Source organism: Rutilus rutilus (genome assembly GCF_951802725.1).
Source record: "Rutilus rutilus genome assembly, chromosome: 16".
In the NCBI taxonomy this organism is placed as follows: domain Eukaryota; kingdom Metazoa; phylum Chordata; class Actinopteri; order Cypriniformes; family Leuciscidae; genus Rutilus; species Rutilus rutilus.
Window position 1 is genome coordinate 7,320,375 of NC_140224.1, and position 27,606 is coordinate 7,347,980.

General features: G+C 39.8%; 1 protein-coding gene across 17 annotated transcripts in view; it reads right to left on the reverse strand.

The window, feature by feature from the left end:
• The window catches only part of ank3b (ankyrin 3b), a 170,765-nt gene that overhangs the window by 1,999 nt on the left and 141,160 nt on the right, over positions 1-27,606 (reverse strand). For 2 of the 17 annotated variants that reach the window (XM_084433632.1, XM_084433631.1), the window contains 15 exons: positions 26,940-27,164; positions 22,868-23,022; positions 22,292-22,503; positions 21,066-21,273; positions 20,075-20,171; positions 19,697-19,925; positions 19,367-19,492; positions 18,253-18,375; positions 17,149-17,230; positions 8,123-8,197; positions 7,662-7,793; positions 7,369-7,449; positions 4,464-5,142; positions 4,139-4,361; positions 70-153 (listed from right to left, as the gene is read on the reverse strand). In XM_084433632.1, the coding sequence (XP_084289758.1) occupies positions 88-153; positions 4,139-4,361; positions 4,464-5,142; positions 7,369-7,449; positions 7,662-7,793; positions 8,123-8,197; positions 17,149-17,230; positions 18,253-18,375; positions 19,367-19,492; positions 19,697-19,925; positions 20,075-20,171; positions 21,066-21,273; positions 22,292-22,503; positions 22,868-23,022; positions 26,940-27,164 (2,713 nt within the window). In that variant the 3' untranslated portion in view covers positions 70-87. Of the gene's footprint in view, positions 1-69; positions 154-931; positions 1,275-1,400; positions 1,485-3,100; positions 3,185-4,138; positions 4,362-4,463; positions 5,143-7,305; positions 7,450-7,661; positions 7,794-8,122; positions 8,198-10,179; positions 16,401-17,148; positions 17,231-18,252; positions 18,376-19,366; positions 19,493-19,696; positions 19,926-20,074; positions 20,172-21,065; positions 21,274-22,291; positions 22,504-22,867; positions 23,023-26,939; positions 27,165-27,606 lie in introns of those variants that run through there. The other 15 variants (XM_084433634.1, XM_084433630.1, XM_084433628.1 and 12 more) reach the window with 14 other exon arrangements.

Below are 27,606 nucleotides of genomic sequence, written 5' to 3' on the forward strand. Positions count from 1 at the left end.
TTCTACTCTGCTCTGCTTTCTACCCATTGACTTCCACTGACCTTTCTAGTTTTGTGCCTATGGGCTTACCAAAAAAGAGCACAACTGTTACGATTGACCCTTTTCCTCCCTTTGTCTTCCTTCCTTCTTTTTGCCCTTCACTCCTCCTCCAGCCTGAAATGACAGAGGCAGATAAAGATAATGACAGAATAAATGTCATGTTAGAGATGACTCTATAAAAAAACTCTATAAAAGAAATCAATTAAATGAGTCCCAGCCAGGACACATCAACAATGTTCCCTCTAATTTTTGTTCTTGTTGAGCAAAACCTATTTTTATAGAACTTACAGCCACATGAGCAGTAACACCACCTGTGCAGTCAGTCTTAAGTTTAGTCAGTGTCATTCTTTACAAAGATATATTTTGTATAAAAACATATTTAATTATTTAATATTGTATAATTAATATATTTTATTTTTAATATATCCCGCAGCAGATGTAGGCAGGTGGAGCTGGGGGAGGTAGAGGGTTTCGGAGGAACTCTGATAGCACGCTGCAGGACTAGACTGCAGCAAATACTAAACACCAGCAAGCAATCTCATTGGCTGCAGGATCACAAGAGGCCAATCAGCAATACTGTTATATTTTTGGTTAATTTGTTTTTGTGAGATAACTCAAGATAAACTAGCTTTGTCAAGATACCTGTAGCTTTTATTATGAAAAGTAAGTCATGCTCATGAGAAAAAATCCTAAAAAATGTTAATGCATGGCCTTCTTTATGTCTGGAAAGTCGTTTATTTTTCACTTTCATTTGTTTTAGGATGCAGCCTAATTTAATCAGCATAGTTTCAGCTTCAGCTGAAAATCAATAGGCATGCGGATGGACTCCAGCTGAAACTGTTTCGCTGATTCAAGCTGATTCAACCCCACATATTTTTGAGTCTGCTTTCTCTTCTGAATGTTTTTTGTTCGGTGTGGGAACAACATTAAACCACGCTCACAGCAAGGGAACACAGCATATCAATCAACACAGATCAGTTTTCCATTAATGAAGCCACGTCAAACCAAAATCTTGAGTTAGATTCCTAATACAACACATGTTTTGCACACTGCAGGCCTGCACTAGTTTTAGCATCAGCACTGCACACGAATCCAACCTCAGTGTGCACTCTGTGGGGCCCGGGGCCCCCCTCTTCCTCCTGCTCGGCCCTACTGGCCTGCCGGGAACGCTTCCCACGCTTTCTCCTGCCTTTCTCCTCAACAGCAGCTGTGAGATGCACCACTTTACGGGTGACCTAAGAGAAGGGGGTAAAGTCACGACTCATGGTACTGGTTTATACCGACACGGGGACAGTGGGAAGAGAACAGATGTGGTAAAGTGAGGAGATGGTGACACTGCTAGGGGTGGGCATGGACATTACTTTTCTGGTGACTATGTTTCCATCTTCGTCCGTGTACTGCTCCTGTGTCACTGTCTCACCAGGGATGTTTTTGGCCTGATCACCCTATAGAGGTGGGATGCATGATGAGATATTTCAGATTCTTTACTTTGTTTTATATCTTTGACTCAGACACGCACACACACACAGGGTATGTGAGGACATCTAGAAAGCGTGGTTATTTCAATTTCATTTGGCAAAAAAAAAAAAAAAGAGAGAGATGTTTTTTGGTGTAAGAAAATATAAAGATTCAAACCAAACATGCTGATGACAACGTCATCACTACAGGCAAAAAAACAAAAACAAAAAAAACAGCATGAGCTAATTATCTTATGCAGGCTTATCTTTCAAATGACATGCCAAAAGCACCACTCTTTAAATTAATTAAAAAAAAATCGTTTTTTTATTTATAATTAATGTTTTTAAAATTTGGTTTGGTTAAAACCAAATCTGTAAAATCAAGATGCACAAAATGAGGTATCAATATGTAGCGAAGCTTAATATCAATATGAAGTATTAGTAGTGATGCTTTAGCAAGCACATTTAATTAAAGGTAGGGTAGGTTATGTTTTACATAAACGCTTTTTGTTATACTGGTTGAAACTCCAGATAGCAATCAATAATAGAAGTGGTCTAAATATATATATATATTTATTTTTTACATATATCTTCTGTGGAAGTCTCAGGACCAAAAAATGTCCATTAATTTATTTCATTCGGTCCGAATGCAATGATAGGATGTCCTACCAGAGCGCCACAAACAAACAGTAGCCACCCTTTACAGTTTTTCCTGAACCAAAACAACAGGCTTATGCTGTGTTCACGCCAGAATTACAGTAATTAATAGATGGCAACCCATGATGTTCTACTCGGAGTGGTTCACGTCTTCAGACGCGGATTTATGCATTTCTAAGGCAACACTATAAAAATTAATCAGTAACAGTCAGGTGGTACAAGTCAGAGTTCTTTCATTTGTTTATTAGTGTAATGTTATGTCCTTTAAGACATGAGGTACGTGGCAAGCAGGACGAAGCCAAGGGCCGTGGGAACAGTGCGAGGCCGGTGGCCTGAGTGTTAATGAGCGTAACATGCCTCCCGGTCTTGAGTTTCTCACAGAGGAGCTTTGGGAGCATTAAAGGAGGAGCAACGACAGTGAAAGAGAGGACCAGGCCTGGACTATTTAATGTTGTTTCATTATATTTTAATGCAGCAGTCGTCCGTGAGGGGCTACCGCTTTACTTTCATGTGTTTGTTTATGATTAAAGTGTTTTAACGTTCACTTTGTCGTCTGTCGACGACAACGTTCACTTTAACGTTCCGTCTGTCGTGACGTTTTGCAGACTCAGCTGTGCGCATTCATATGTTTTGAAGGAAGCGTGGCTTTGAAGAGCACTCTGAAGGGAGGGTGGGATCTTATGCTTTCAAGGCTAGCTTGCTATTGCTAGCCGCTCCAAAATAGCCTACCCTATCTTTAATAAAATAAAGAAGAAAATTAAAAGATGAAAAAAAAAAAAAAACAGATGACAAGAGAGACATAAACACTTCAGAAATCACAGCAACTTCTTCATGAAAAGTGGCAGTGTGCTAATCACTTCATTCCCTCTTAGCACACAGACTTAAGCCCACGCAAATTTTGTAGCACACAAACCGCCCCAAAACTACAAGAGTTCCACTCATAGTACCTTCAGAATCACTCTCCGCCGATACACTCTGGTGGTGACAGTCTCTTCCTCATCAGAGCTGTATTCATAATCTCTACGCGCTTCCTGCTAGAGTCAGGTCAGCACATTACAGCAGTGAATGAGCAATCAAGCTCATGAAATGCTTCAGACCTTCAACTAATGTTCTTCAAGTTACAAATCTCAAGACTTGATGGTGACTCAGCCTTGATAATGGTTATTATTTCTTTCAATGGAGAACATATTCATGTTTACATGTGCAGTTATAATCAAAGTGTTTCGTTTTTTTGCATAGTCGAGCTACAGTCCACGTATACATGATAGTTTTGATGCGTAATCAAGTAACTCAAGTATTAAATACAATACACGTCATACATCAAGCGCAAAATACCAAGGCCAATTGTAGTCTAATTAAATGTGTATACATGCTGGAAAAAGCCAAGCTACCATTGTCTAGGTCTGTTAACCCATCTGGTATGATTTCAGTCAGAACTTTTAAAAAAGTGCATATAAATGTACTTTTTAAAAGAAATGTCATTAGAAGTTCCCTGAATTACTATGAGTATTGAAGGTGTGTCTCAATCCACTTCCTAATTCCCTATTGTGTGATTCAGGTACTTGCAAAAGTCTTGATCCACTAAATACTAGGACATTGAATCCTTAATTACCCGTGACATGATTACAAGGTTGCACATTCTGCAGCTGGTATTGCTGCAACCAATATCTTTTTGGTAATATTTACGTTGTTTAGTGTGCATCTTTTTTGCACCTTAAGACTTCAGAGACCAGAGAAGACCTACTGGCATTTGTAGTAAAATAATAAAGTGAAATGTTTACAATGCATTTGGAACTTTCACAAAAGAAGAGCCCAAAAGAAATAGCTGAATCCCTGGGTAGTGTACTTAGTTCTGGACAAACGGGCAGATCAAGAAACCCTGAGCCATGTGAGTGCATGCTTGGTTACAAACTTGGTTTATCTATCATTGAATATCTACAGAGCATTGGTGTCATTTTTTCAAGGTTTCTCAAAGAACACTGTACCTGGACTTTAGGCTCGGAAACCTCCTCCCTGTGGTTTGGTCCTCTGTCCTCCAGAGCCTCACTGCTCACTTCCTCTCGTCCAGAATCTTTCCTTGCTTTGCCCTTTGGTTTGCTGAAAGACTCACTGGCGTCTGGTGATAAGACAGCTTGGGCTTGGAGTACTTGATGTTCTCCATTTTGCTTCTCAGCTTGCACTCCAGGTGTTGAGGACAGTGGCTCTTGGCTGTGGATGCATTGAAGTTTAAAATACATTACTTGATTGATACCGAACCTGCTGAGCTTGTGGAATAAGATGACTACAGTTTGTTAATAGAGGTCACAGTACCTGAACTCTCTTTGTCCTTGTTTATCAGCACCCAGTCCTTGGCCAGAAGTTGCCGTCTTCACGTTTGCACCGGATGTCTCACTCTGCAGACCTGAAATTGAAGACATGTCTTTTTCTGCTTGCTGCACTTGGGAGAGGATTTCTTGCAGCCTCTCCTCAGTCATCTCCTCATCCTCTGAGCCTTCCTCCAACTTAATGTTCTCCAAGAGAGACTTTATCTTCTCTTGGGTCATCTCTTCATCAAACCCAGACTTTCCACTCTCTCCAGGAGCTTCACTGGCTGAGGCACAAACAGGCATCTTAGGTTCCTGCTGCTCTTTTACTGGCCAGTTTGGGAAGACATCTGATTCTTTGGAGGTTCCCTCATTGTCATGTTGTTTTGAGGGGGCAACAGATTCGTGGCTGACACCAAGGTCATCTTCAGCTGACCCATCCTCTTGGCTAACAGACTCTCGACCTCCAATAGAGGTGTCCTCTGCCATGACAGTAGGCGGCTTGTTATCTGTAGACACTGAGCCACTAGTGGTTGGCAAGGACAGTTCACTGGGTCTAACAGGGGCACTAAAGGGGAAGTTTTGCCTACTGTCCTCGCTAAAGAAATCATCCTGGCGAAGAGGGGTAGGGGGCTCATAGGACAGCTCTGAGGGACTTTTGAGCTCCAGCTCAATGTTGTGGTAACCTGAGTGATACAACACAGTGAGATGGAGACGAACACTACTTGTACACAACGCCACAGCAACAGATGTTATGACAGAGGCCTTTGAAAATGTCATGTAGGAGCATGTCAGTGTTAGGGTGGTCTTCTGAATTTAAAACGCCCTAACTGTATGGCTTTTAAGGAATATTCTGGGTTATTTGCAGAAGTTCCTCCAACTAGAGTAGTCCCACCGTAAAATTTAGATAACTTTACAACTCAAATAACAAAATTTTTTACTTAACAATACATTTAAGTGATTTAGCAAAAATACAAGCTTCATATTTCACCTGTTAAACCTTGTGGTACACTTGCCCCATAGACTCCTATTGTATATGGATTATTGCAAGTTTGTTTTCACAAACAAACTGAGGGAAAAGTTATTTTTCTGTGGTAGTCGAAAGGATACCCCAGATGGCTGATAGAAAATAAGTGAACCCAGAATATTCCATTACAAGTATACCATAAAGGTAAGCAACATATAGTATAATTAGTATAGTCATAGATATCTTATAGTTAACCATGTAATTTTCAAAGGCAGGTAATTACAACACTAAATATAAAGTTCTGGAACAGTGGGGTCCTGACGTAAATGGAGAAAGATGGATGATGATGATGAGGAAGAGGAAATAGACTGAGATTGCTTGGTCAACTCTTTAGGGATAGGAGATACAAAGAATATAGATGAAGTAGGGGCAGTAGAAACTATCATGGACACCAGGTTGCAGACAAATGGAGCAAGACAAGATAAAATGTTGAACAGTGTTAGAAACATAAGACTTATGAGGATGATTTTGCTATATGAAGATAAGAATGCAATGTTAATAACAGAGTGAGTTACCATAGCATGAGTGAAGAGCTGTAGCAAGAGCTAGCACTGATTTACTCCAGCACAGAAAGAGAAACTATGCTACAGAGCTGCGCTTTGAAATGAGGCAAAATTGTTGCTATGAAAGAGTTGGTAGGCAGTGGAGAAGCAGCTGGTCTGTATTTGAAGCAGAAGCACTCTATCAGGAAGGTTCAGAGGATTCTGGGATATTGAAGGATCAGACAGCTTGACAGCAAGCAGACATTCCATAGTAGCCAGAGCCATGCTATCGATAAAGCTTCCAGACTACTGTATGATCATTATTACATTACATTAGCACTACACAGAGAGAAACATTAAGGCAATCATGCTGTTAAAGCAGGTTGGATATTATTATGTTTTCATGTATGTTTAATATCTCAGAAAGTATAGTGAGAAAACAGAGTAGAGAAAACGAGAGCACTATTGCTAATTGTTAGTTGCTATTGTATTGTGGAGTATACTTTGTATACACATAAACATAATCTTTATCTTAATCCTGTATGAACCAAATCTTAAACCCATCAGATACATCACACAAATAGATTATAAGGCCTTAGCAGATATTCCAATAGAGCACAATAATAAATGGCCCACATTTTTTAGTGGCCTTGGATCTGACAGGATTTTTCCCAGGCGAACCGGGGGTCCCACACTTAAAGAGTTTCAAACCATGAACCAAATCAACTATCTCTAAAAAATCAGAGCATTACAAACAAAAAAATGTATGTAAAAATCTGAATACCACATTATCAAAGCTGTTGACGTATAGACACTGATTATATGTATAAAAACAATATTTAAGCATATAATATATTATATATAATATTCAGATGTATACAAGTATTTAATTAGAGTGAGAGGGCTAAGAGACTCATATTGCAGTTTATACATAATTGTTTCTCTATGGTGATTTATTTTATTTTTATTTTACTTTTGTAATTTAAACTATTATTGAGATGGGATTAAGTTTTGATTCATCATTATCTTGTCATGTCATGTGTCAACCATAGCTACATGCATTAATGCTTTCATACAAACATACAATCATAATAACTCTATATATATGTTCACACTGATCCCTGTCTGGTCCAATACCAGGCTGGGAAATAACAGTGTTGATAATTGGTGAATCTAACTGATTAGAAAGGAAGATTGAGATTTAAACTTAAACTTGAGTTTAAGTTTATACTGGGTTTAAATTTAGAGCAATAAGTGTTTTGCCATGATGGTTCTATGAATCTACAGATTTGTGAGAGACATAGAGAAGTAGAGTTCAGGTAGATGGGGCTAAACTTTACCATCAGCCTGCTCCTGGGAAACTGCGCTATCATCTGCAAAACACCTTGTGCCTGAAATGTTACCATAGTCAAATATCGGCCCTTCCAGCAATGTCACAATATCCAACCGATTGATCTTAGTCAGGACTGCAGTTAAGGCATCCGCTAAAAGGAGAAAAGAAAATATTTTCATGGTTGCACATATCAGCTAAAACAAATTATGCCTTAAAATTATATACAAAGTTATTTCTTGTACAATGGCTGAGAAAATTATTTGGATGCAGAAGTCTCTGTCCCTGCCCACACCTTACCCACCCTTCTCCCTTCCATATGATTAGCCCTCATTCAGAAAATATGTAGTCCATAGGCATACTTACTTGTAGCGTTTTTACCATCTCGGCTAACCCATTTCTTTAATAGCATGAAACTCTGAGCTGTCAATGAGTTGGGGTTTTCCACACGGATGTGATTTATCTCATCAACCGAAAATTCCATTTCCCTGGCCAGCTCTGCAACACATTAAAAATAGATTAACAACTCTGTCTTTACCACTCCCCCGTACACATGTGCGCAGTACTGCAGTGACTGCAGACGGCACACCCTACTGATCACAGCAGCACCAATGTTTTGAGAACCAACAACAAAAGGCAAAGCCATATGTGCGCAATGTAGAAATGTAAAAAAATAAATAAATAATGCATTTAGTCCTAAAAATGTGCTAGAAATTACTCTAATAAATTACTTTACATACATTATTACAGATATATAAACAAGTAGAGTATATTTGTGCTAAGGTGGTTATGTAACACTTTGTCCTCTAGGTGGTGTCATTTCTTACCAGTCCAACTTAGACCAAGATGATCCGCCACAATAGCCATACGCAAATCTGTTCTTTCACAGGGGCTCTGAGGGCCTGAGAGCAGAAAATGGAAAGTCATGAAAATCTTTTAAACCGTATGTTATTCTGAGAAGTTAGAAAAGTAGTAAAGCAGACAACCCTATTATGATCAAGCAAAGAGAATTAAAAGTCTTAGGGAGATTTTGGCATACTTTGGCCATATCCAAATTATAGGTTGGGAGACATTGTTCAGAAAAGAGTTATAAAATATTTTGATATAGTCAATTAATATGTCAGTGGTTTTAAGATGTTAGATTAGTGAAGAATGCATCCTATCAATCTAACAACAAATGTTTAAAACCTTCTGACAGTATAATCTTACCAGAAACAAATGAATCACAAATAAAGAAGTCAATTTAAATGTCTCTACAGCTACAGCAGAGGTTCAAACGTGAATTCACAATATCATATGAAACTGAACATGCGGCATCTTCATTGCTGTGCTAGGACTCTGTGTCTGCGTGGGCCCACGAGATTGACAGGCTTCCTTAGCACTTCACAAGAACTAGAAACCAATTAAGAAATGGCCAGCAACCCACTAACACTGGCATGCTACAGTAAAACTGACTTATCCATAGAAAGAGATCGGAAGACAGGTTTAGAGACCAGTACACAAGTACACAAAGAGAGAGAAAATGACAAATGACAAAGATGACATCTACAGTCAGGTCACACCACAGACAATCACAACGGCTCATGCAACTAAGATCATACAAGTGGAAAGTTTTACAAACTAGGCTCGATCTCCACGCAGGGGGCCACTTGAGGCCCAGCACCCTGACTGCCTTCACCTCCATCAGTCCTCCTCCTACTCCTCCTCCTCCTGTCTCTGCCGGACTGCTCAACCTGTGATCTCACGTCTCTAGCAGACCTGGATGTACTGGAGGGTTGCGATGCTTCTGACAAAGATGTGTTCCTTGATGTGCTGCTTTCTCCATTCTTATCACATACCTGCATCTCTTTCTCTTTACTGGAAAGGCAGTCCACCAACTTCACTGCGCTACTAGGTATTAAATGACTACTAGAACTTTTGTCAACCTCACGTAAAGTCTTCTGACCACATTTACTGCCTGATCTACTGACTGGACCGGTTTTTGATCTTTTGTTGGTGGTTATTGCTTCGGTTGGCTGTGTTTTAACTTTTTGTTTGGCCATTGTTGTAGTCCTACATTTCCCCACTGGTGAGGAACTAACATTTTTGACCTTCATCATTGGTATGCTAGATTTAGGCTTCACATCTGGGAATGGATCTAATCGACTCCTGGCTACCTGTCTAATCTTCTGAATTGGTCTCGGAGATGTTCGATCGTTTTTACAACCCAGTGGTGGATGAGGTATTCTTACTGGCAACCTAGACTTTGGTGGCTTTCTTTTAATGTCTTTGCACTGGGAGATAACATCATTATTCTCTATACTACCATCTCTGAAAGTACCAGTGTTCTTTCTGACTGAATCCTCATATTCGTTTATTACTTGAACTGAACAAGGCTCAGACATTGACAGCTGTTCGGGTTGTACACTGCTTTGCAGTGAGTGATGTGTTCTAGCATTTAAGGCCTCAAGATTAGCATTATTACTGCAATTTCTGGAATTATTGCAAGTTGTTTGGAGGTGTGCTTGCGGCTCTGCCCTCGATGAGTCTGTCCTTTGATTGTACTTGCTTGTTCTACAGGTTTCTGGTCCTATTTGATGTGCAGTCTCTGGTGTTTGACCTTGAGAACTATCCCAGTCTACACAAACAAAATCTCTCCTCTCAACATTGGAAGTTTTAAGTCCTATCTTAAAAGAAGAACATAAAGAACTGACTTCTGAATAGGGGGGAGGTTCCATGTCGTGAGATGTGTCAGAGTGGTCAGTGCATATCTGAATGATATTGTATGATATAACAGTGTTGTCCTCCGTCTTTATTTGTGCTCTCTCAACTATCTGTGGATTTGAGGTGACTACATTTGGTTTTCTCACCCCATCCCCTATCCTCCCTCCAAATGTATGCTCACCAATCTGAAAAAATTGCAGCCTCTCTTCAACAAAATCCCGCTTGCTCATGTCAATCGCACCACTTCGGGTCATCTCAAACATCTTCCCTTCGTGGAAGGGGAAAGGGTTAGGTTCGCTAGTTGGTGTGCTTTCATCAGTTGGGGTTCTTGCAGGAGTTGTGTCAGGGGTCGTTGCTGTAGACTTGTCATCTACTGCTAGCCCAAACGGCTTGGGCTCATCATCTTTAATTCTAGCGTCCACTACTTCATCTTCTCCTCCCTTGCTTGACCAAGGATCAAAGCCTTTTGTTGCAACAGTTTTAAAAGGAGTATTAAACTCCTCATCAAGCTTGTAACTAAAGTAAGTTTCTGACAATCCTTGATCAGATTGTTTTCCATCATTTTCACTGTCCTTTCCATTCTTTTTGTTTGAGGGATCAGACTTAGCTTTGGTCTTATTGCAGTCCTCAGCTGGTAATTCTTCTTGAATTACTTCAAGTTTACTTTGGCAACGATCACTTGGTCTAGACATATTATCTGATGCCCAAATATCTTTTCTGTTCTCATTGGGAAATCCAAATGGTTTGGCAATAGAATCACATAAGCCGTCATCCTCATCCTGAAGTTCATATCCATCCAGAGAGTCAATCTCAGTGGCGTCAGTGTCATGAGAGAACTCTGCAGTTGTTGCTATTGAGCAATCTGTGATGGACTGATCATTGCCATTTTGTTCATAATCATAATCTTCTTCTTTTCCATTACCATTTTCCCCTGGTTCTTTATCATTCCCATTCTTGTCATAGTCTTTTGGTGGGCTTTCCTTCAAATCTTTGTCCTCATCAATCTTAAAGGTATATTTTTTTATTGGAATGGGTTTAAAGACTGATTCCTCCTCACTTGAATCACTTTCATTAGCTCCTGGGGGTACAGGAGATGGAGGCTGGACTCTTATTATGGGTTCAGCAAGAAGATGCTTATCATGCTCCTCTTGGAGATTTACTTCCATCATTTCAGTCTCAGCCTCTGAGGAAGGAGTCGACCATTTTTTCTCAGGCTGTGACGAATCAGAATCCAGGGGTGGTGGAGGAGGAAACTCTATATATGCAACTCTTTTGTCTTTTGTCTCATGGCTAGTTTCATGTTTACCATTGGCTTCTTTTTCTGGTTCAGATTCTTTCAAAGAAATAGCTTTGCCTTGTTCACTATCTTCTGACTCCTCTGAAACCTCAGCTATTGGGCTTGCAATACCTGGCATAAATGCAATAAATGGATCAGGGGTTCTTGAGGTAAGATCATAGCTGACCTCTTCTGAGCTTGGTGTTTCTGGAGTCATAGGACTTTTGCCAGAGCTATCAATAAAAGAGAACTGTTCTAAGGTGTCATCATCTGGACTGCCTTGAGGAGATGTGGGCTGTTTCTGTTTAACTGCAAAAATTGTACGACTTTCTGAGCTAGCCATCTTTTTGAATGTCCCATTTGTTCCTCCTCCCATATCTTTGTCAGCCTGTTTCCCCACTTGGACACTTACATAGACTGGTAAAGTTTTAAGCCCTTTGAAACTTTCTCTTGTTGTAACTGTGGATATTTTTTCCACTGAACTAGTGTCACTTAGATCACTTGCTGTTCTACCTTCAACAGAGACTTCTTCAGACTTCTTTGTTGCAGATTCTTCTCTCTGCATCTCTGAACGGCCCAGAACCCTTGGTTTGGTCAAGGCAGGTATATGTGACAGGCCCTTTTCAGTTAATTTACTTAATGTGTCTTGATTCACATTCTTTGACTGATTATTGTCTGCGGAAGCTGATGATGTTCTCACAGGAATATGAGATTCTGTTTTTTTCTTAAGGGTTTTTACCTGAAAGTCATTCTTATTGATATCATCCTTAGATAAGAAAGCTGTTTTAACAGTCTCATTTTTAATGCCACTTTTTAAATATTGCTGCTCTTTAAGATAATTAATTGCACTATCCTTATCTGCAATGTATTCATCTTTCAAGTCATGAGATTGCACTTTAGTAGAGCTCTCTTGAGTTTTATTGATTTCTTGATCCCTATGCTTCTCAAAAAGTGAGGCTCTTTTTACAATAGTGTCTGATGTAGTAAATTTTTCAAGTAAAGATTTTTCACCTGATTGCTTTGAGACAGCAGCACTACTGCTACTGGGAGGACCTTGAGCATTATTACTCTGAGGGGCAACTTTACTTTTATCAGTTTCTGTTAGTTTTCTAGAAGGTTTTTGTCCTTCATCTGTGGAATCAGCCTTTGGAGGTTTTGAACCAGTGGAAAACTGATATACTGGTAATTTACTTTCTGGCAGTTTTTTAACTGGTTGTTTTGATTGTGTCACAGGCACATTCTTATCCTGTTTCTGTGCTTCTGTTTCAAACTTTTGTCGAACAGAACTTACTTTAGAAGTCTTAACTGGGACTGGGGGGCCTGCATCACCTGCCTTTGCCTGCTGAGGGTCTTTCTGCTGTTTTGGCTTGTCCTCACTAAACTGTGAGAGCATATGTCTCTCAGGACTGTTTGGCAGACTTGCACTTTTTCTTTCGTTTGTGCTGCCAAACATCTTCTGCCTGCCTTTGTCCCATTCCTCAGCTGCACTCTTTTGTTTTTTCTCAGGGCTGCTGCACATTGAGCTTGACCCCGACCGTGTCTCCTGTGAAAGTCTTGTTGGTTTCTTTTTCTCTGGGGACTGGAGCTCATCATTTAACTTTTCAGTTTTGTCTCTAAAAAACTGAGAGACCTCACTCAGTTTCTCCTCTGCTTCTTTAATGGTCCGATCTACTCTATCTTCATAAATGAGTTTCTCTCTATTCCTGTCCTGCTTGTCTTGGGTGAATCGCATCCAGACTGCATGTTTAGGGCTACCAGGTTCTGTGGTGTAATGTAATACTGTAACTTTGTCATATTGCTCATCTTGTGGGGGATATTTACCTGATTTGTCTGATGAATCCCTTGCTGACTTTAATTTGGACTCCTTCCTGGGGCCAGCTACCTTTTCTCCATATATGCCTTCTGCCCCTTGTACCTCAGTGGCTATGCTATGTGACTGGTCTGCCACTGAGTCCTCAGTATCAGAATGTGATATGTCTAATTTTTCTGAGAGCAACATTTTCTCTGCAAACCTGTATGACTCCCCTCTCAAATCGGACAACTCGTCATCATGATACTCAATAGAATGCTGGCTTAGAAGCTTTAAAGCTTTATATGACTCGTCTGCAATGAGCTGAGCTGAACTGGGACGACTCTCTTCCTCTTGAGAGACAGGTGTATTGACTCTGGATGTGTCTAAGAAGAATGGCAGTGATTCCTCAGCAGCAAGTTCCTCCTCATCTTGAAGAACCTCATAATCACCATCAACCCTTTCAACAAGCTCCTTGAGACCTCGGCCACCCTTGCATATAAACTCTGGATGCTTTTTAGTCTCTCTGATTATAACTTCAGTTGGGTCAGTTGTGTTGCCCTTTTCTATGTGCACCTCAATAATTCTCTCAACTTTGGGCTTTTTGTCTTTTTCAAGGAACCTTGGGGACAATTCATCTCCTTTAATGGTGTCCTGGCCAGCTTTGTGCTCAAATAAACCTGCTAATTCTTTGGAAGGATCTCTTCCAGACTGAAAAGCTTTCATTATGTCTCGGACTGACATTGTTTCTTCAATCCTGTCAGAGCCAGCATCTTTCAGTTGAGGTTTGTGGTAGACCATTCGAGTTGTAGTGGTAATATGAGTTTCTTCTTTGACGCATGCCAGCTCCTCAGAGTTGACTTTCATCTGCAAGGCCTTTACCTTATCTTTGATTGTGCTAACTGTTGGCTCAGGCTCAACTGAATTCTTCAAAGCTGCTGCCTCATCCATTAGTGGCTCACAGACCTCCTCCGGATGTTCATAGCTTCTGATAACGTGAACAACCTCAGTTCTGGTTTCTGTTATTACAGGGGGAATAGGCACATCTGTGAAGGGGGGTTTGGGCCCTGTGCTCTCTGCACTTTGAGGAGCAGATGGGGTCTTTTCACTTCTGGTTTCAAAACCACTGTCTGAAAGAGGACTCTTATCTTGTTCATGGGAAAAGTCATCAGGAGATTCCAGGATAGCATCTGTGCCACTACAGGAATCGGCTAATTTACTCAAGTCTTTCTCTGAGGGAGAGGTCCGCATACCTGTGGGTGGCATTTTGAGCTTGTGCTCCGGTTTCATGATGCGCTTCTGTTTTTCCTCCCCTTCCTTCTTTATTTCATCATATCTGCTCTTTACATCAGCTATTTTTGAGAGGGAACTAGCACCAAGATCATTAATTAAGTAATCAACCACTTTAGCTAAATTGAGATCTTTGTCTGGCACTGTCTGTGGCCCAACAGTAAGGGTTGGTTCAAATGTTGGCAGGGATCGCAGAGCACTCTGTCGTGCCTCCTCAATTTCATCTTTGGAGAACTCTTCCCATTCATCCTCTGAGGCCCTCTCTTTACTTGAGATTTTACCCTCACTCAGGACATCTTTTGTGAGAATTTCACTAACTTTGACAAGGTCCTCTTTAACTTTCTCAACCAAACTGAAAGGCTCTTCATCCTCCATCTTGGACTCTTTAGAAACATGCGAGTGGAAGCTCTTGGCTGCAGCTGAGGAGTCTGTTTGTAAGATTGCAGTCATTCTTATCAGATCATCCTTCATATCTGCCACATCTTTAAGAATCTCTTGACTGGATGTCAATGTAGGTGCGGCAGCTGCTTTGAGGACTGTTGGGGAAATGAAAAGCGAGGGTTTTGAGGGTTTCATTCGCGATGTAGAGGGCTGTGCTTGAGTGTGTGTCTGAGGTGTGATTGTTATTTTGTCTGGGACTTTCTTCGCCTGGGGTTCAGGGAGCACATTGACCACGGAGAATACTGGAACAGACATGGAAATGGATGAAATTGGCGTGGTGGTGGCTGGAGATCTAAGGGAATCATAAACAGAACTTGATAAGTTTGATCTTAAAGGTGAAGATACAGATTTTAGCGCACTATAGTTTGACATAGAGCCAGCGTAAAATGTTTTCTCAGCCTCACTGAAGGCTGCACCAACACTGGCCGTAGCTGCTTGTGTTGTGGCTTGTATCCTTTCTTGTAAGCTGTAAGCCCCTCCTGAAAACAGACGGGAAGATGCAGAGGATGATGAGGGGTACTTTATCGGTGAAATGGATCCGTTTAACAGAATTGTTTCAGTACTGGCTTTTGTAGACTTCGTTGATGAAGAAATCGATGACATAAGTGTCCCCCTAGCTGCATCTGTGGTGGTTTTAATAGAGGACAAGCTTGCTATGTTTCGAATTGGAGAAGACACTGCTATACTTGTGGGGGCCAGGGCAGATTTAAAGGATAAAGATGTGTATGTATTTGTGGTCGACTTTATAGAATCAGATTGGGTCACTGTGGTAAAAGTTCTGTCTAGCATGGATCCAGGTGAAGAAATCAAGTTAGCTCTTGAGGACAATGAAGCAGCAAGCCCCTTAATGGACACAGGATCTGTGCCAATTTTACCCGGTGAAGACAGGAGACTGGAGGAAATTGGAACTTGATTTTGGGGTTGTTGAACCACAGTCTTTATTGGAGATGACATAGATCTGTATGTTCTAATGGGTGATGCTACATCGTTAACTGATTTTGCAGGAGAAGTGTTTGACATTCCTAGGGTGGACTTGATTGGAGAAGCAGAGGAAATAGACCATGCAGACTTTAGTGGCGAAGCAGATGGCGTGTTGGAAGGTGAACTGGAGAGGGAACCCAGTCCACATTTTGTTTGCCCAGGGACGGTAATAGGAGCAGTCGACCATGCCTGGTAAGATCTTGTTGAAAAGACAGGTTTGTGAGCGTAACCAGCAGGCAGTGTTCTTGTTGTACTTCGTTCAACTGTTTCTTTAAACAGACAAATGAAAATCCAACATAAATCAAGAAAAAAATGGTGGGAAAACAGAGAGACCAGAAGGAAAAAATTGGTCAGTGGCGTTCGTCTTATAAGGAGGTAGAACAGCAGTTTTATGACGTGAAATGGAACTGAAGGTGAGGATGTAGCCAAAATAAAGACGATCCACAGAGATTCATGGCCCACAAAGGGTTTACAAAAAAAAACTGAAAGCCAACAAAGCGCGCACACACAGAAGGATGACATAAATGATGAACTACAAAACGTAAAATGGCAAGACAAATGCACACGACCAGAGTAAAACCATTTCACTTTTGACTTTTGATGTGCTAAATTCTCCTGTGACTGACTACCCTCATTTGCTGCAGTGCCTTTTATCTGTTTGCTTTGAAAAAAAAAAAAGATATTTCCCCAATTTGTATATTTTGACAAAAACAGAAGGCTCCAAAACAAAAAGCATCCTTGTTCCTATGCTATAGCTAAAAACATATTATGGCAAATGCAGGCTAACAATGACTACAGTTCATAATATCACGCACATCATGCAGATCTGAGTAACCTTAGTGACAGGCAATTCAGTGCAAAGTGTGAAAGCACCCGAGAGAATCTATCTGTGAGTCTTCATGCATTTCCCTCAAAAATGCATTAAATTATTCTGCACAATCACAAAGCCAAAAGGAGCAAGACTGGTTGTAAACAGGAATTAAAAAAAGGAAATGATTTTTACTTTGATGCCAAACTGCATACAGTCTGCATTATTAAGACACTCAAAGTAAAATGTTATGAATGTTTCAAAATATAATTCTTGCTAGTGGGGGTAAAAATGAACAAATAGAGTAAACAATATCTCACAAGCACAGGGCAAGCACGGCACACCAACTGAAATACCAAATTTTACATGCAAACTAAACTTAAAAAAACAAAGAAACAAGCATGTGGACTGTTCATGTATGGTAAGAATGTGCAGATAAAACATTTATGCTTTTGCCAGTTAATATATAATAGATGGTCACAGTAAGTCACATGTTAGCTTTAATCACTCCCAAGAATTTGGTTCTCAAAGTAAGTTCATATATTAGTGAAAACATCACACTCACTCGTTCCAGGCTCGGTCAGATAGCTGTAGCGCTTACGTAAGGCTATAGATGCAAAGGTATGACGTCGTTCTGGCTTTTCAGTCTGTAACAACAACAACAAGAATCCTATCAGTTCTCCCATTTTCAACCCTGTTTAAAGTTCAGCTAACTCTTTTATTGTTCTTTCCTTCTGGAAAAAAAACCTTATGACTATAATGAAGGAATATGCACTGATTTGGTCCCTTTTTATACGTTTACTCTATATTTCTTTATATTTATATTTAAATTGAGTTGGCCTAAATTGTTTTTATGAGCTTCAAGGGAAATCAAAGCTACATTGATTTCCTTTGATAAATTCTTAAGGCCATGAAACAAAAAGAATAACTATGACTGACTAGGTCAATGAGATAATGGGCGACGATAACCAGCACTTTGTTGTACAATATAAAAATATTTTTTTCTCCTTAAATCAAATTTGATATGTGATCCAATTAAGTCTTGACAGTCTATGCAACAATACTATACTTGGTGCATGGATGGGTAAAAATCAGCTTGCAGAATGTTGCAGCAACATGCAGTATGTGAACTGTATGTGTAACCATGTTAAAGCTGTCTAGAACAAGCAAATAACCCAGAGCTAAAGCAACTAGCAGACCACATGGAAATGAGGGGACAGCACTATTACCTCTTCCTCAGGATCTGAATCCACATCCTTTTGGTTCCCAAGATGCATTGCAGAAACAGAGGGTATAACGTAATGAAGAGCAGGGGGAAAGAAACATCAGGATGTGAAAAAAGGCGATTGAGAGCACACCAAGTAAAAGTTACCGCAAAGCATAAAGGGGCAGAAATAAAAAAAAATACAAAAAAGCACAGAGCCACAACCACAGAAGCTGTTGAAATAAGCACAAGCCTGTGCACCTTCAGCCAAAGCAAGATCCAAATCAAAAGTGTGATTTGGGTCAGTCACAACAACAACAACTTGAAAGAAGCTTGAAACAGATAAAAGACACACTCAGGCAGTTTGAGCCAGGTTTTAACCCTCAATAACTAGGAGCACTGCTCTATCTTTCCTGAGTATGAAGATGGCATGATATGACGCAGATGATTATAGTTCAGCCTTACCTTCTTGAGTCCAGGAAGTGTGATGTTTAAATTACAGATAGCTGCCTGAGTGAGACCCTTGGAAGTTTTGGTCTCTCTGAGGAAGGACAAGCGGCCGCATGGCTCTTGGCTGCTGTCTCTGACCTGCAGAGGACAAACAAATGTTACTGCTAACAAATTAGTCTTTAGGTCTGACCTGCCCAGAATTTACTGGATAATAGCATGTAGAGAATGATAGAGTAGCCTATCTGATTAAAAAATAGTAGAAAGTTTCAGCTGGAAAATACCAAACACGTTAAAGTGAAAAGTCACAAACAGCAACATGCTACAGTTTCCCATTACCTTATGATATCTCAGGGTCTTACAGAAAATAAAAATTTTAACCCAAAAAATGTAAGCAAAAAATATTTAATCTATATAATAAATATATAATAAAAATATTAAACATACAGGATAGGATGCATTACTAATGTGCTTAAAGGCATAGTGGAGGATTTTCTTTTTCCGGGTGGATCATCAAGACTATTGGTCCTCCTAATTGTCAATCATTCTGGTGATATGTTTACGTAAGGCCGTCGTACGTGCTCGTCCCTAGGTAGTTTTCGCTTTCTGCGCATGCGCACTTTCAGGTGTATATGTGTGGTGAGCTACGCTTTCAGCCATTCATTGAAGCTCGCCGTTCTCACCGGGTTTTTTCAAAATGTCTGAGGGTCGCAAGAGAAAAAGTGTCTACGAATTGTATGACAAGAAGAAGAGAAAGGCCTCTGAAGAAAGAAACAAGACCAGAGTGTTTTTGGGAGAATATTTCACACGCTGGCGTGCGCTAAAAGCACAGGTTGGGCTTCCCACTGATGCCTCAGTCGCGAAGTTTCCACTCGACAGGTAAAGTTTGGCATGCTATTTGGAGAAATCCATTTAAAATCACTGCTAGTAAAAGTTAATGTAAGCTATGATTAGCGATGCTGGCACAAGTCACGCTCTCTCGTGCACACGTTTAATAGGCGTTCCCTCTCGGGAGCAGGTAGAGTGTTGCGCATGTGCATTTTTTCAAAAAGTGGAGAGGGCGGTTCTTTTCTAAAATTCGCGAAAATCCTCCACTATACCTTTAACTGTCATGAGTGAAAATGTGAATTACCTTTACACAGAACGGGAGTCTATTTTCTTTGAAAGCAAAGAAGTTAAAAACCAGCTGCTGTCCAGCTTTGGTCAGAGGGGCCAAATTGCCATAGCAGTCCACGTAGATGGGTTTCCCCTCAAGTACCTTAAAAATAAACAGCCATGTCAGTGCAACCACAACATTTTATTAAACTGTTAGAGACAAAACTCTTAAAAAGACTAAACCCTGCAAAAATCATAATGATAAATAGATATCGTATTTATCAATGATTAGCATGGAAGGTTTATACAGTACATCAAAATATTGTCATAATAGCAACACAAAAGAAAAACAAAACAGATCATTTACCTCAATGTCTTTGCTTCTGGCCACCTCCTCAAAGTTCTCCTGTTGTTCCAGAGTTTTGTCCACTTTATCGTCTGTCATACAGAAGCACCGCAGGTTGGACTCCACAGGGTCATTCATTTTAGCAAACACTACAAACTTGGCCATGTAGGGCACACAGATGAGCTCCCTGTAGAGCTGGGTGGCCAAACCTACAGTCTCTGGGATCTGATGGCAGTCTGCAAGCCAAAACCTGGACACAAATTTAACAGTCACAAAGCTGAAAATGTGAGATTTTGATAATGCACCTTCATATTCTTTTGAATTAGATCAGAGTTCTTGAAAATAGATCAAAAAGGCGAAGAGGATTTAATGAGAAAGAAGCTCATAATGTTCTTGTACCTGGCAGACACATTTGTGGTGAAGGACACACAGTCATTCATAAAGGTGAGAGGTGTAGTGCCAGTGATGTCCTCCCACTGAGCCGGCGATGTGCCACCTGTCACAAGATGCTTTATTAAATGGATTCTGAAGGATTTCTTGCCAGTCTAAAACTAGATGAATACTATAATAGAGGAGTTATGAGTTAAGGCTGGAATACACTACATGACTTTTCAAATCTGAACATATTTCATCATCATACATTTGCTGACTTTGTAAATGGTTACAGATTAAAACAGATTAGGGCCCAGATTTACTAAACAGGGCAAATTAGCATGAGATCGCAATTCCACAAAAGCACCGATGGAGTGGAAAGTTCTGCAAATGTGATCTACTGACAACGCGCAAATTAAAGAACACAGATGCCGTCGGATCATTTCCATAATCTACCAAGAGCAGCGCTAATTAGCGTCTGGTTTAAGACATGCTTTTTTGGGGCGTAAATAATGGCACAAATACCAGTAAATTGACTAGTGCAAACCTTAGTAAATCACCTTGCATGATTCATCTAAATACTCTCCTGTCTGAAAGTCTGAAAGGGAAACTACTATAAATGCATATGCAATAATGCCAGCCGCAAAAATAACCACGCCTTTTCAGCGCTAATTTTTCACTGCGTATCTTTGGTAAATCCTGACATTAGTTTTTAATGCCAAAAGAGGGTTTGCGCTGACGCAAGCTGTTAGTACATCTGGCCCTAGGTATCATCCACTAAACGACTGAGGATCGCACACTACCAGACATTCAAGTTGCTCCAAACACAACAAACACACGCAGAAACACGTCTCATTGCTAAGAGACGACGCAAGACAAATGAAAACAATAGCAATGGAGCCTATTTATGAAAATTGCAAACACAACTAATTAAAAGTGAAATGGGAGCTTGATAAATATTTTAAACAATTAGATATTTCATTAGACATTGTTATTGATGGCTATAAATCAATCCTACCAGTTATACTGCAGAGCAGGCGGAGGCTTGGTGTGGTGTCTCCTTTGTAGCCATTCACCACACCCTCTCCAGAGACTGGAGGCACCGGTATGATCATGGTAATGGGCTTATGGAACTTCCTCCTGCGAGGCTCCACTGTCACTATCGGGCTGAAGGTGGCACGATTACCTATGAACTTCTTCACAGCTTCATCTGGAACAGGTTGGGCCTGTTAAGAGAAAGCAATAACATTTAGGTGAAACAGGGTTTTTGCAGCAATGTCATAGAAGAACCATTTTTGGTTCAGCAAATAACTTTTCAGTCAACAGTTTCAGTAAACAGAACAATTTTTTTTAGTGTGAAGGACATTTTAAAAACCTTAGGAATCTTTTTCAACTATTTTGTAGAATGGCGTCTTTTGTGGAATGAAAAGGTCCAATGGATGTTAAAAGTTCTTGATTGAACCTTTAGAGGCTTAACGGGTAGTTATAGGAACGTAGTAATAGGAACTAGTTACCAGGGCGGTTCCCTGAGAACTAAATGTTCCCCACGGTTGCCTTCGCACCGCCAGAAGGAACTGTGAAGGAAAAGTGGCGTAAGCTGGCCGACAGTTAATTTAAGCGCGGCATTCAACAATATCAACAACTGGAGAATGAAGGATTCTGTGATCAGAGCTGTGTTTTTCGTGATAACGGATATGGAATGTAGACATACAAGTTATGCGAAGAGCAAAAAGGAAGGCTAAGAGACAATTTTCATGTTTCGCTTGGTCCCTTCAATTTTCTTGTGGCGTAAAGGTTAAGCTGGACTTCGGCATCGGTCCATCTATCGCTGTTTTCAATTGTGGAGTAAACTGTGTGGGTTTACACAGCTTTTTAAAAATGGGTGCTGTTTTATATGGCATTCTTTCGGCCAATCAACATACACTTATGTCACTGGTTGTACTTATTGTGCTGGGTTAGACCCTACTCTGAAGTAGGAGCTAATTTAGTTCCCTCAAAAGGCATTCCTAGAACTTAATTCGTTCCCAGTTCCTGCGGTGTGAACATGCCAATGAGTGGGTTCTTCCGCTATTAGTTATAGGAACTATGAATAGGTTCCTCCCGTGCAAAAGCCCCTATAGATGCCAGTAAAGAACCTTTATTTTAAAGAGTCTATAGTCTCTAAATATAAGCTGAGATGGGAGAAAGTATTTTAATATTTTCATGTTCAAATGGAAATATGGACTCATTTGGACCGTGATCTACCTGCAGTCCAACTCTGATCTTCTTGGTGAGCGCACCCTCAGGAAAGGAGGCCTGGACCAGAGGTACTGTCATGCTGGACAGGACGCCTCCCTCGGGACCCATCTGATTACTCTCCTGTTTGATCCGTGATACCACCGCAAAGTATTGTGGGAAGTCCTTCGTGATGATCCGGCAGATGCGCTTCTTCTCCAGATCAGTTGAGCTGTCCAGCTCTATGGAGTACACCAGTATTATGTGAGTTTAATTTCAGGAAGCGTATACATTACATACAAGTATTTTACGGGAGCAAACAGATTGTGAGTGGTATTTGCCTTTGTCGTGGTGGTGTTAAATGTGTTGCTATGTGGTTGTGATTATTGTGTAACATAAATGGTCATTTCATTTCAGCTTATATGTGTACATTATATGCCATCACTAAATTGTAGTATTTTGAGAACTACTGGCATTATATCAGCCATTGACCATGTCCACTGAAACACCATGTCCACATTAATGCTCACTAAAGGCTTTTCTGAATCTCATCATGTGGACTGGCAAGGTCAATAACAGTGCGGTTTTTAATCATCATCATTTTACCTTCATCCATGCCATTGAGGAGCTCATTGAGGTCTTCAGTTTTGCAGTCATAATGATGCTCCTTCCAGGTCTCACCGTTTTCGCTTCGGAGCATAATGAGCTCTCGCTCTTTCCCTCTCATGGACCCAAAATGAGGGATCTCCACAATCACTGGGCTGTGAAAAGACATCGCAGGCCTTTATCAGTGGAACTTCACAGACTAATAAAAGCGAGAGCGCGTGAGACACAAATGCTGATGATGACTTTAGTAAATGGCAAAGATGTACATTCATGGAACATTAGTGCAAAAGAGGGGCACTTGGCAAATGCATCTGATATTAATACAGGTAAAGGCCACTGGTTTCCATTATGACCCCAAGAGGACAGATGCAGAGATGATTTTAATGATGTTTTAGTTTAGCACAATGGTTTTTTTTTTTTTTTTTTTTTTTTTACCAAGCGTCACTGCTTCATGCTTTTAAATTAAATCTTCCAAACACCAAGATACAAAGTAAAGATGCACTGCACTAAAATCCTATTCTTAACCGGTTTCTTTGTTTTGATTTTCAATTCACTTTCAGACAGTTTATTGTAAAATATTTTTAGAAATCTTCAACCTGAATATGCTGTGATTATTATGGTGAAGAAATGGGTTCAATTTTATTACAATGCAAAATATTTGCCCTTTTGAAGCAAGCAAAACACCTAAACAGAGAACAAAAAGCAAAACAATTGTCAATTGGGTAAATTGGTTAGAAATCAGAGATCAGAAATGCTTATAAAAATGATCAAATATTAAGCAATCTTAGTGCAGCTTTAGAAATTCTGAAACCAATATCTTCTGTGGTCTTATTTCAAACATTATATCTAGTAATATGTTCTTATTTCCCAGAGTCATTGCAATGAATGCTGTAGCTCAAATGTTAGAACATTGTGCTAATAATGCTGAGGTCAAGGGTTTAAATTCCCAGGAAACACATAAACTGACATAATGTATACCCTGAATGCACTCAGGTCAAATAAGTAAATGTAAGTTAATTGGTCCTAGATTATAAGTACAAAAAACCATAAAGGTGCAAAAGTGTAAATGCTGTTCATTTCTTCATTTAAGAGAATCTTATCACTTCTAATTTTAAGGCTAGTCTGTAGGTTGTTTTGCGTTTTCAAGATGCAAATGATCAAAACAAGCAGATTTATTAATTGTTTAATATTCAGTTACTTTTTAAACATTTCCGTTTAGGTTTAAGATTAATTAGTATTATGTGGTTATGTATTATGCTAGTTATGTTTGCATATTCCATTGACAGATATATCAGCTCTTTCTATATTCCCTATTTAAGTGAGAGTTTTGCTTGTTTCAAGATGGGCATTTCTAGCAACTTGGGGCACTTATTAATAAAGAATATGTCAATGAAACTTGCTTATTACAAATTAAAAGCAACCTGTTCTGACCAGTAAATGGGAAATTAAATAGCTAATGTTACACAATGTATGAAAACAGTAACATCAGACAAATATGGAATCATGGAAGAAAACATTAAATGTGTAGACAGAGAAGGTACCATGGGAAATTTCATGCCTGAAGGCCCCAGACTCAGACCCACTAGAACTGTGAGTTAAACTGGGCGAAATAGACACTAAACGGTGTTATCCAAATGACCTTACCCTTAAAAAACACTGATACCTTCTCTAAAAACTAAAAGGTCAAATGAAACTCTCTCTTAGCGTAAAAACACAGGGCTAAGGCAGCAGCCATGACTGCAGACACTCATGCTCACCAAGCACTGCATAACCAGCCAAACAGCCAGTATGAGTCACTTTCAGCGATGTGTACATTCACTGAAAGCTAAAAGGAAAGGGTGTAGATGAACGTAAAGGAGGATAATAAAAGTAGTAGTTAAAATCAACATGAAGTGCTGTGACTTCACTAAGCACAAAGTCCTACCCAGAAAATTTTGTTCCTCGTGGCCCGAGCTGCAGGATTCGGCTAATGTGGCCCTCACCCTCACTAAGAGGGGGGAGGTTTCGAGGAAGATGGAGTTTACTGAATTATATCCATGCAGCATTTAGAGGAACAAAAAGGAGGAACAACTTGTCATTCCTGCAGGATGGGATGCTAGCCCTAGTGTAGTAATGTCTTAGTGAGCTATTACTCACTCTGTTCCAAGTACAGCAGCTTGTTCCAAAACCTAGTGAGCTTTCTACATCTAATATGCGTCCAAAATGAAATAAATGAGTTATTTGGAACACTCATAGGCAACAACTCATACAAATAGCACACAGGAGACTTGACTAATAATGTTTTCAGCAGAGTTTGCCGTTAGCCTGCTGCAAAGCTAACGGCGTGGTACCCCAGTAAACAAAAATACATAAACACACAAATACTGGGTAAAATAGTAGGCTACATTTGAATTAGATTAGACTGTTTTTATCGATTCTTTCAATACTGATTGAATTTTCTCTAGCTTTGTCTGCCATCTCATCTTATGTGTCCACATTGTTCATGAAGAAGAACAGACATTTTGGCCAAAAAGTAGTATTTAATGAGATGTTAATGTATTTAAGAAAGCAGCATAATCACGTTGCCCACAATTATTTTTTTAAAGTTCTGCAACTGGAACATGCCTATGACACCTTAAGGTAAGACACTACAGGCAAAATCTTTGTTTTTTATGCACTGGTCAATTTTTGGATTTTGGGCTATTTTGCTTCCACAACATCAACTCTGCTCATCTCTCTGCACTGGCGACCAGTTAATCCATTAATGCTTGCATACAGAACAGCCATTGGCTCTTCATGCACCTAATCTCTTCCTGTTGGAGCTTGTACTATTCTAAACAATGTCTGAAACTCTGTATTACCTGCACTTCTCGTATTTAAATGTAAATGTAACATGTCTTCTTTTAGGCCAGTGGAAAGGAAATATCCAATATCGCACTAACATACTATGTAGGCTGTTTTCTCAAATTTATTTTATAGAGTGAGAAATCTATGGAAGCTTGTTTCTGACTTTATAACTCACAATTCTGACTTTTTTTCTTGCAACTGCAAGTTTATATCTCGCAATTCTGAGATTGTGCGTCAATAATTGCGAGATATAAACTTGCAATTGCAAGAGAAAAAAGACAGGTAATTGCCAGAAGTCGCAATTACCTTTTTTTATTTTTTATTCTGTGGCGGAAACAAGCTTCCATAGAAATCTTCACTGAAGTAGTCTATATTCTGAAGGGTTTTACTCTGTCTTTGTTCATATATCATTCACCTGATTTACGGTATGTAACATTTTATTCCTAAACATATGAGCCTGGTTTCACGGACAGGGCTTAGATTTAGCCAGGATTAGTCATTAGTTAAATTAAGACATTTAAGTAGCTTTTATAAACTTGCCTTAAAAAAAAAACAAACAAAAAAAAAAAACATTATTGGTGTATTTGATGATTTAATGATGATTTATTTTTCCTGACAGTTGAAAGTATTTTCTGATTTATGGAGTGATAAAAACGGATATTAAAAACAGTTAACTCTAATATGTCAACAAAACCAAACAAGAATTTTTAATGTTCCTTTTATCCAATGTTCAGATTTCTGTTCTGAAAATTTAATTAGATATTAATTTGCAAATTTAAAAATAACATTCCAGAAAACTGTTATGTACTGTGATAAATCAACAGTGGGAAGTATGATATCTATTATTTACAAATTTCACTTTATTAACCTGTGGTGTCTTGCTCTAAAATGCTGTCAATGTAGGCAGCTCACCAGGTTCTGGAACAGAGCCAATATGTGTCATTTTAAAACACTTATTACTAAAATGGTGGAGCTCTTTCAGCAGTCCTCAAGATATTTACTAGGGAAATTTGACGACCTGCAGGATGTCATTGTAGGCAATAGAGAAAAGGAAAGGGTAAAGTCAAGGTACATCCCAGAGTCAGTGTCAAGTACCAGGGCTTTGGCATGACAAGAATGGTGGGCGAAGCCACTCTGTGTCACTGCTGAAACACTTCACCGACACACACTACCAAACACAGAAGATGGTTTCCATGGAAATGATAAGGAAAAGCTGGAGTAAAATGAGCAGGAAGGTGAAACCTACCCCAGAAACTGAGCCCCCGCTGGGCCCACCTCCACCAGCCTGCTCGCCAGCCCTTCTCCCTCCACCATGGGTGGCAGGCACGCCAACTTGTGTCTTTTGACCAGACGGCACGTGATCCGCGTTGGCGCCGTGCACTTGCGGGGCGGGATGATGATGCGCATGCCATTGTGGCGACTTCCTCGCATGGAACCTCCGCGGGCGTCCACCATGAAGCTCACCAAAAACCTGCAGGAGGAAAACGACCCGATAAGAAAAGATAAAGAGAGGCTCAGCAGAGTTGAGTTGTCCCATGCTGTGATAAAAAACACACTCGCAAACAAATTTCAGAGAGAAAATCAGAGACGAGGATGTGATCTGGGATCATTCCATGCACCTGGTGAGAAGTTAGTGAGGTAGAGAATGTTGGTAGGATATTTAAACATTGTACTGACAAAGACAGTTACAGTTAGTTTACTGTAAAATATCAGAATTCAACAAAACTGTTAAGGTGTCACAATCTAAACCATATATTATTAAGATCTTTCTTCAGCCAGTTGTGTTGTATTAAAGTCCCCCTGTGGTGAAAATCAAGCTTAATGTTGTTTATATGTCTATATGGTGTTTTTAATACGCTCTAAGACAAACCATGTGTACATTCATAAGTCAACACCATTGCTGAGTGTTTTCT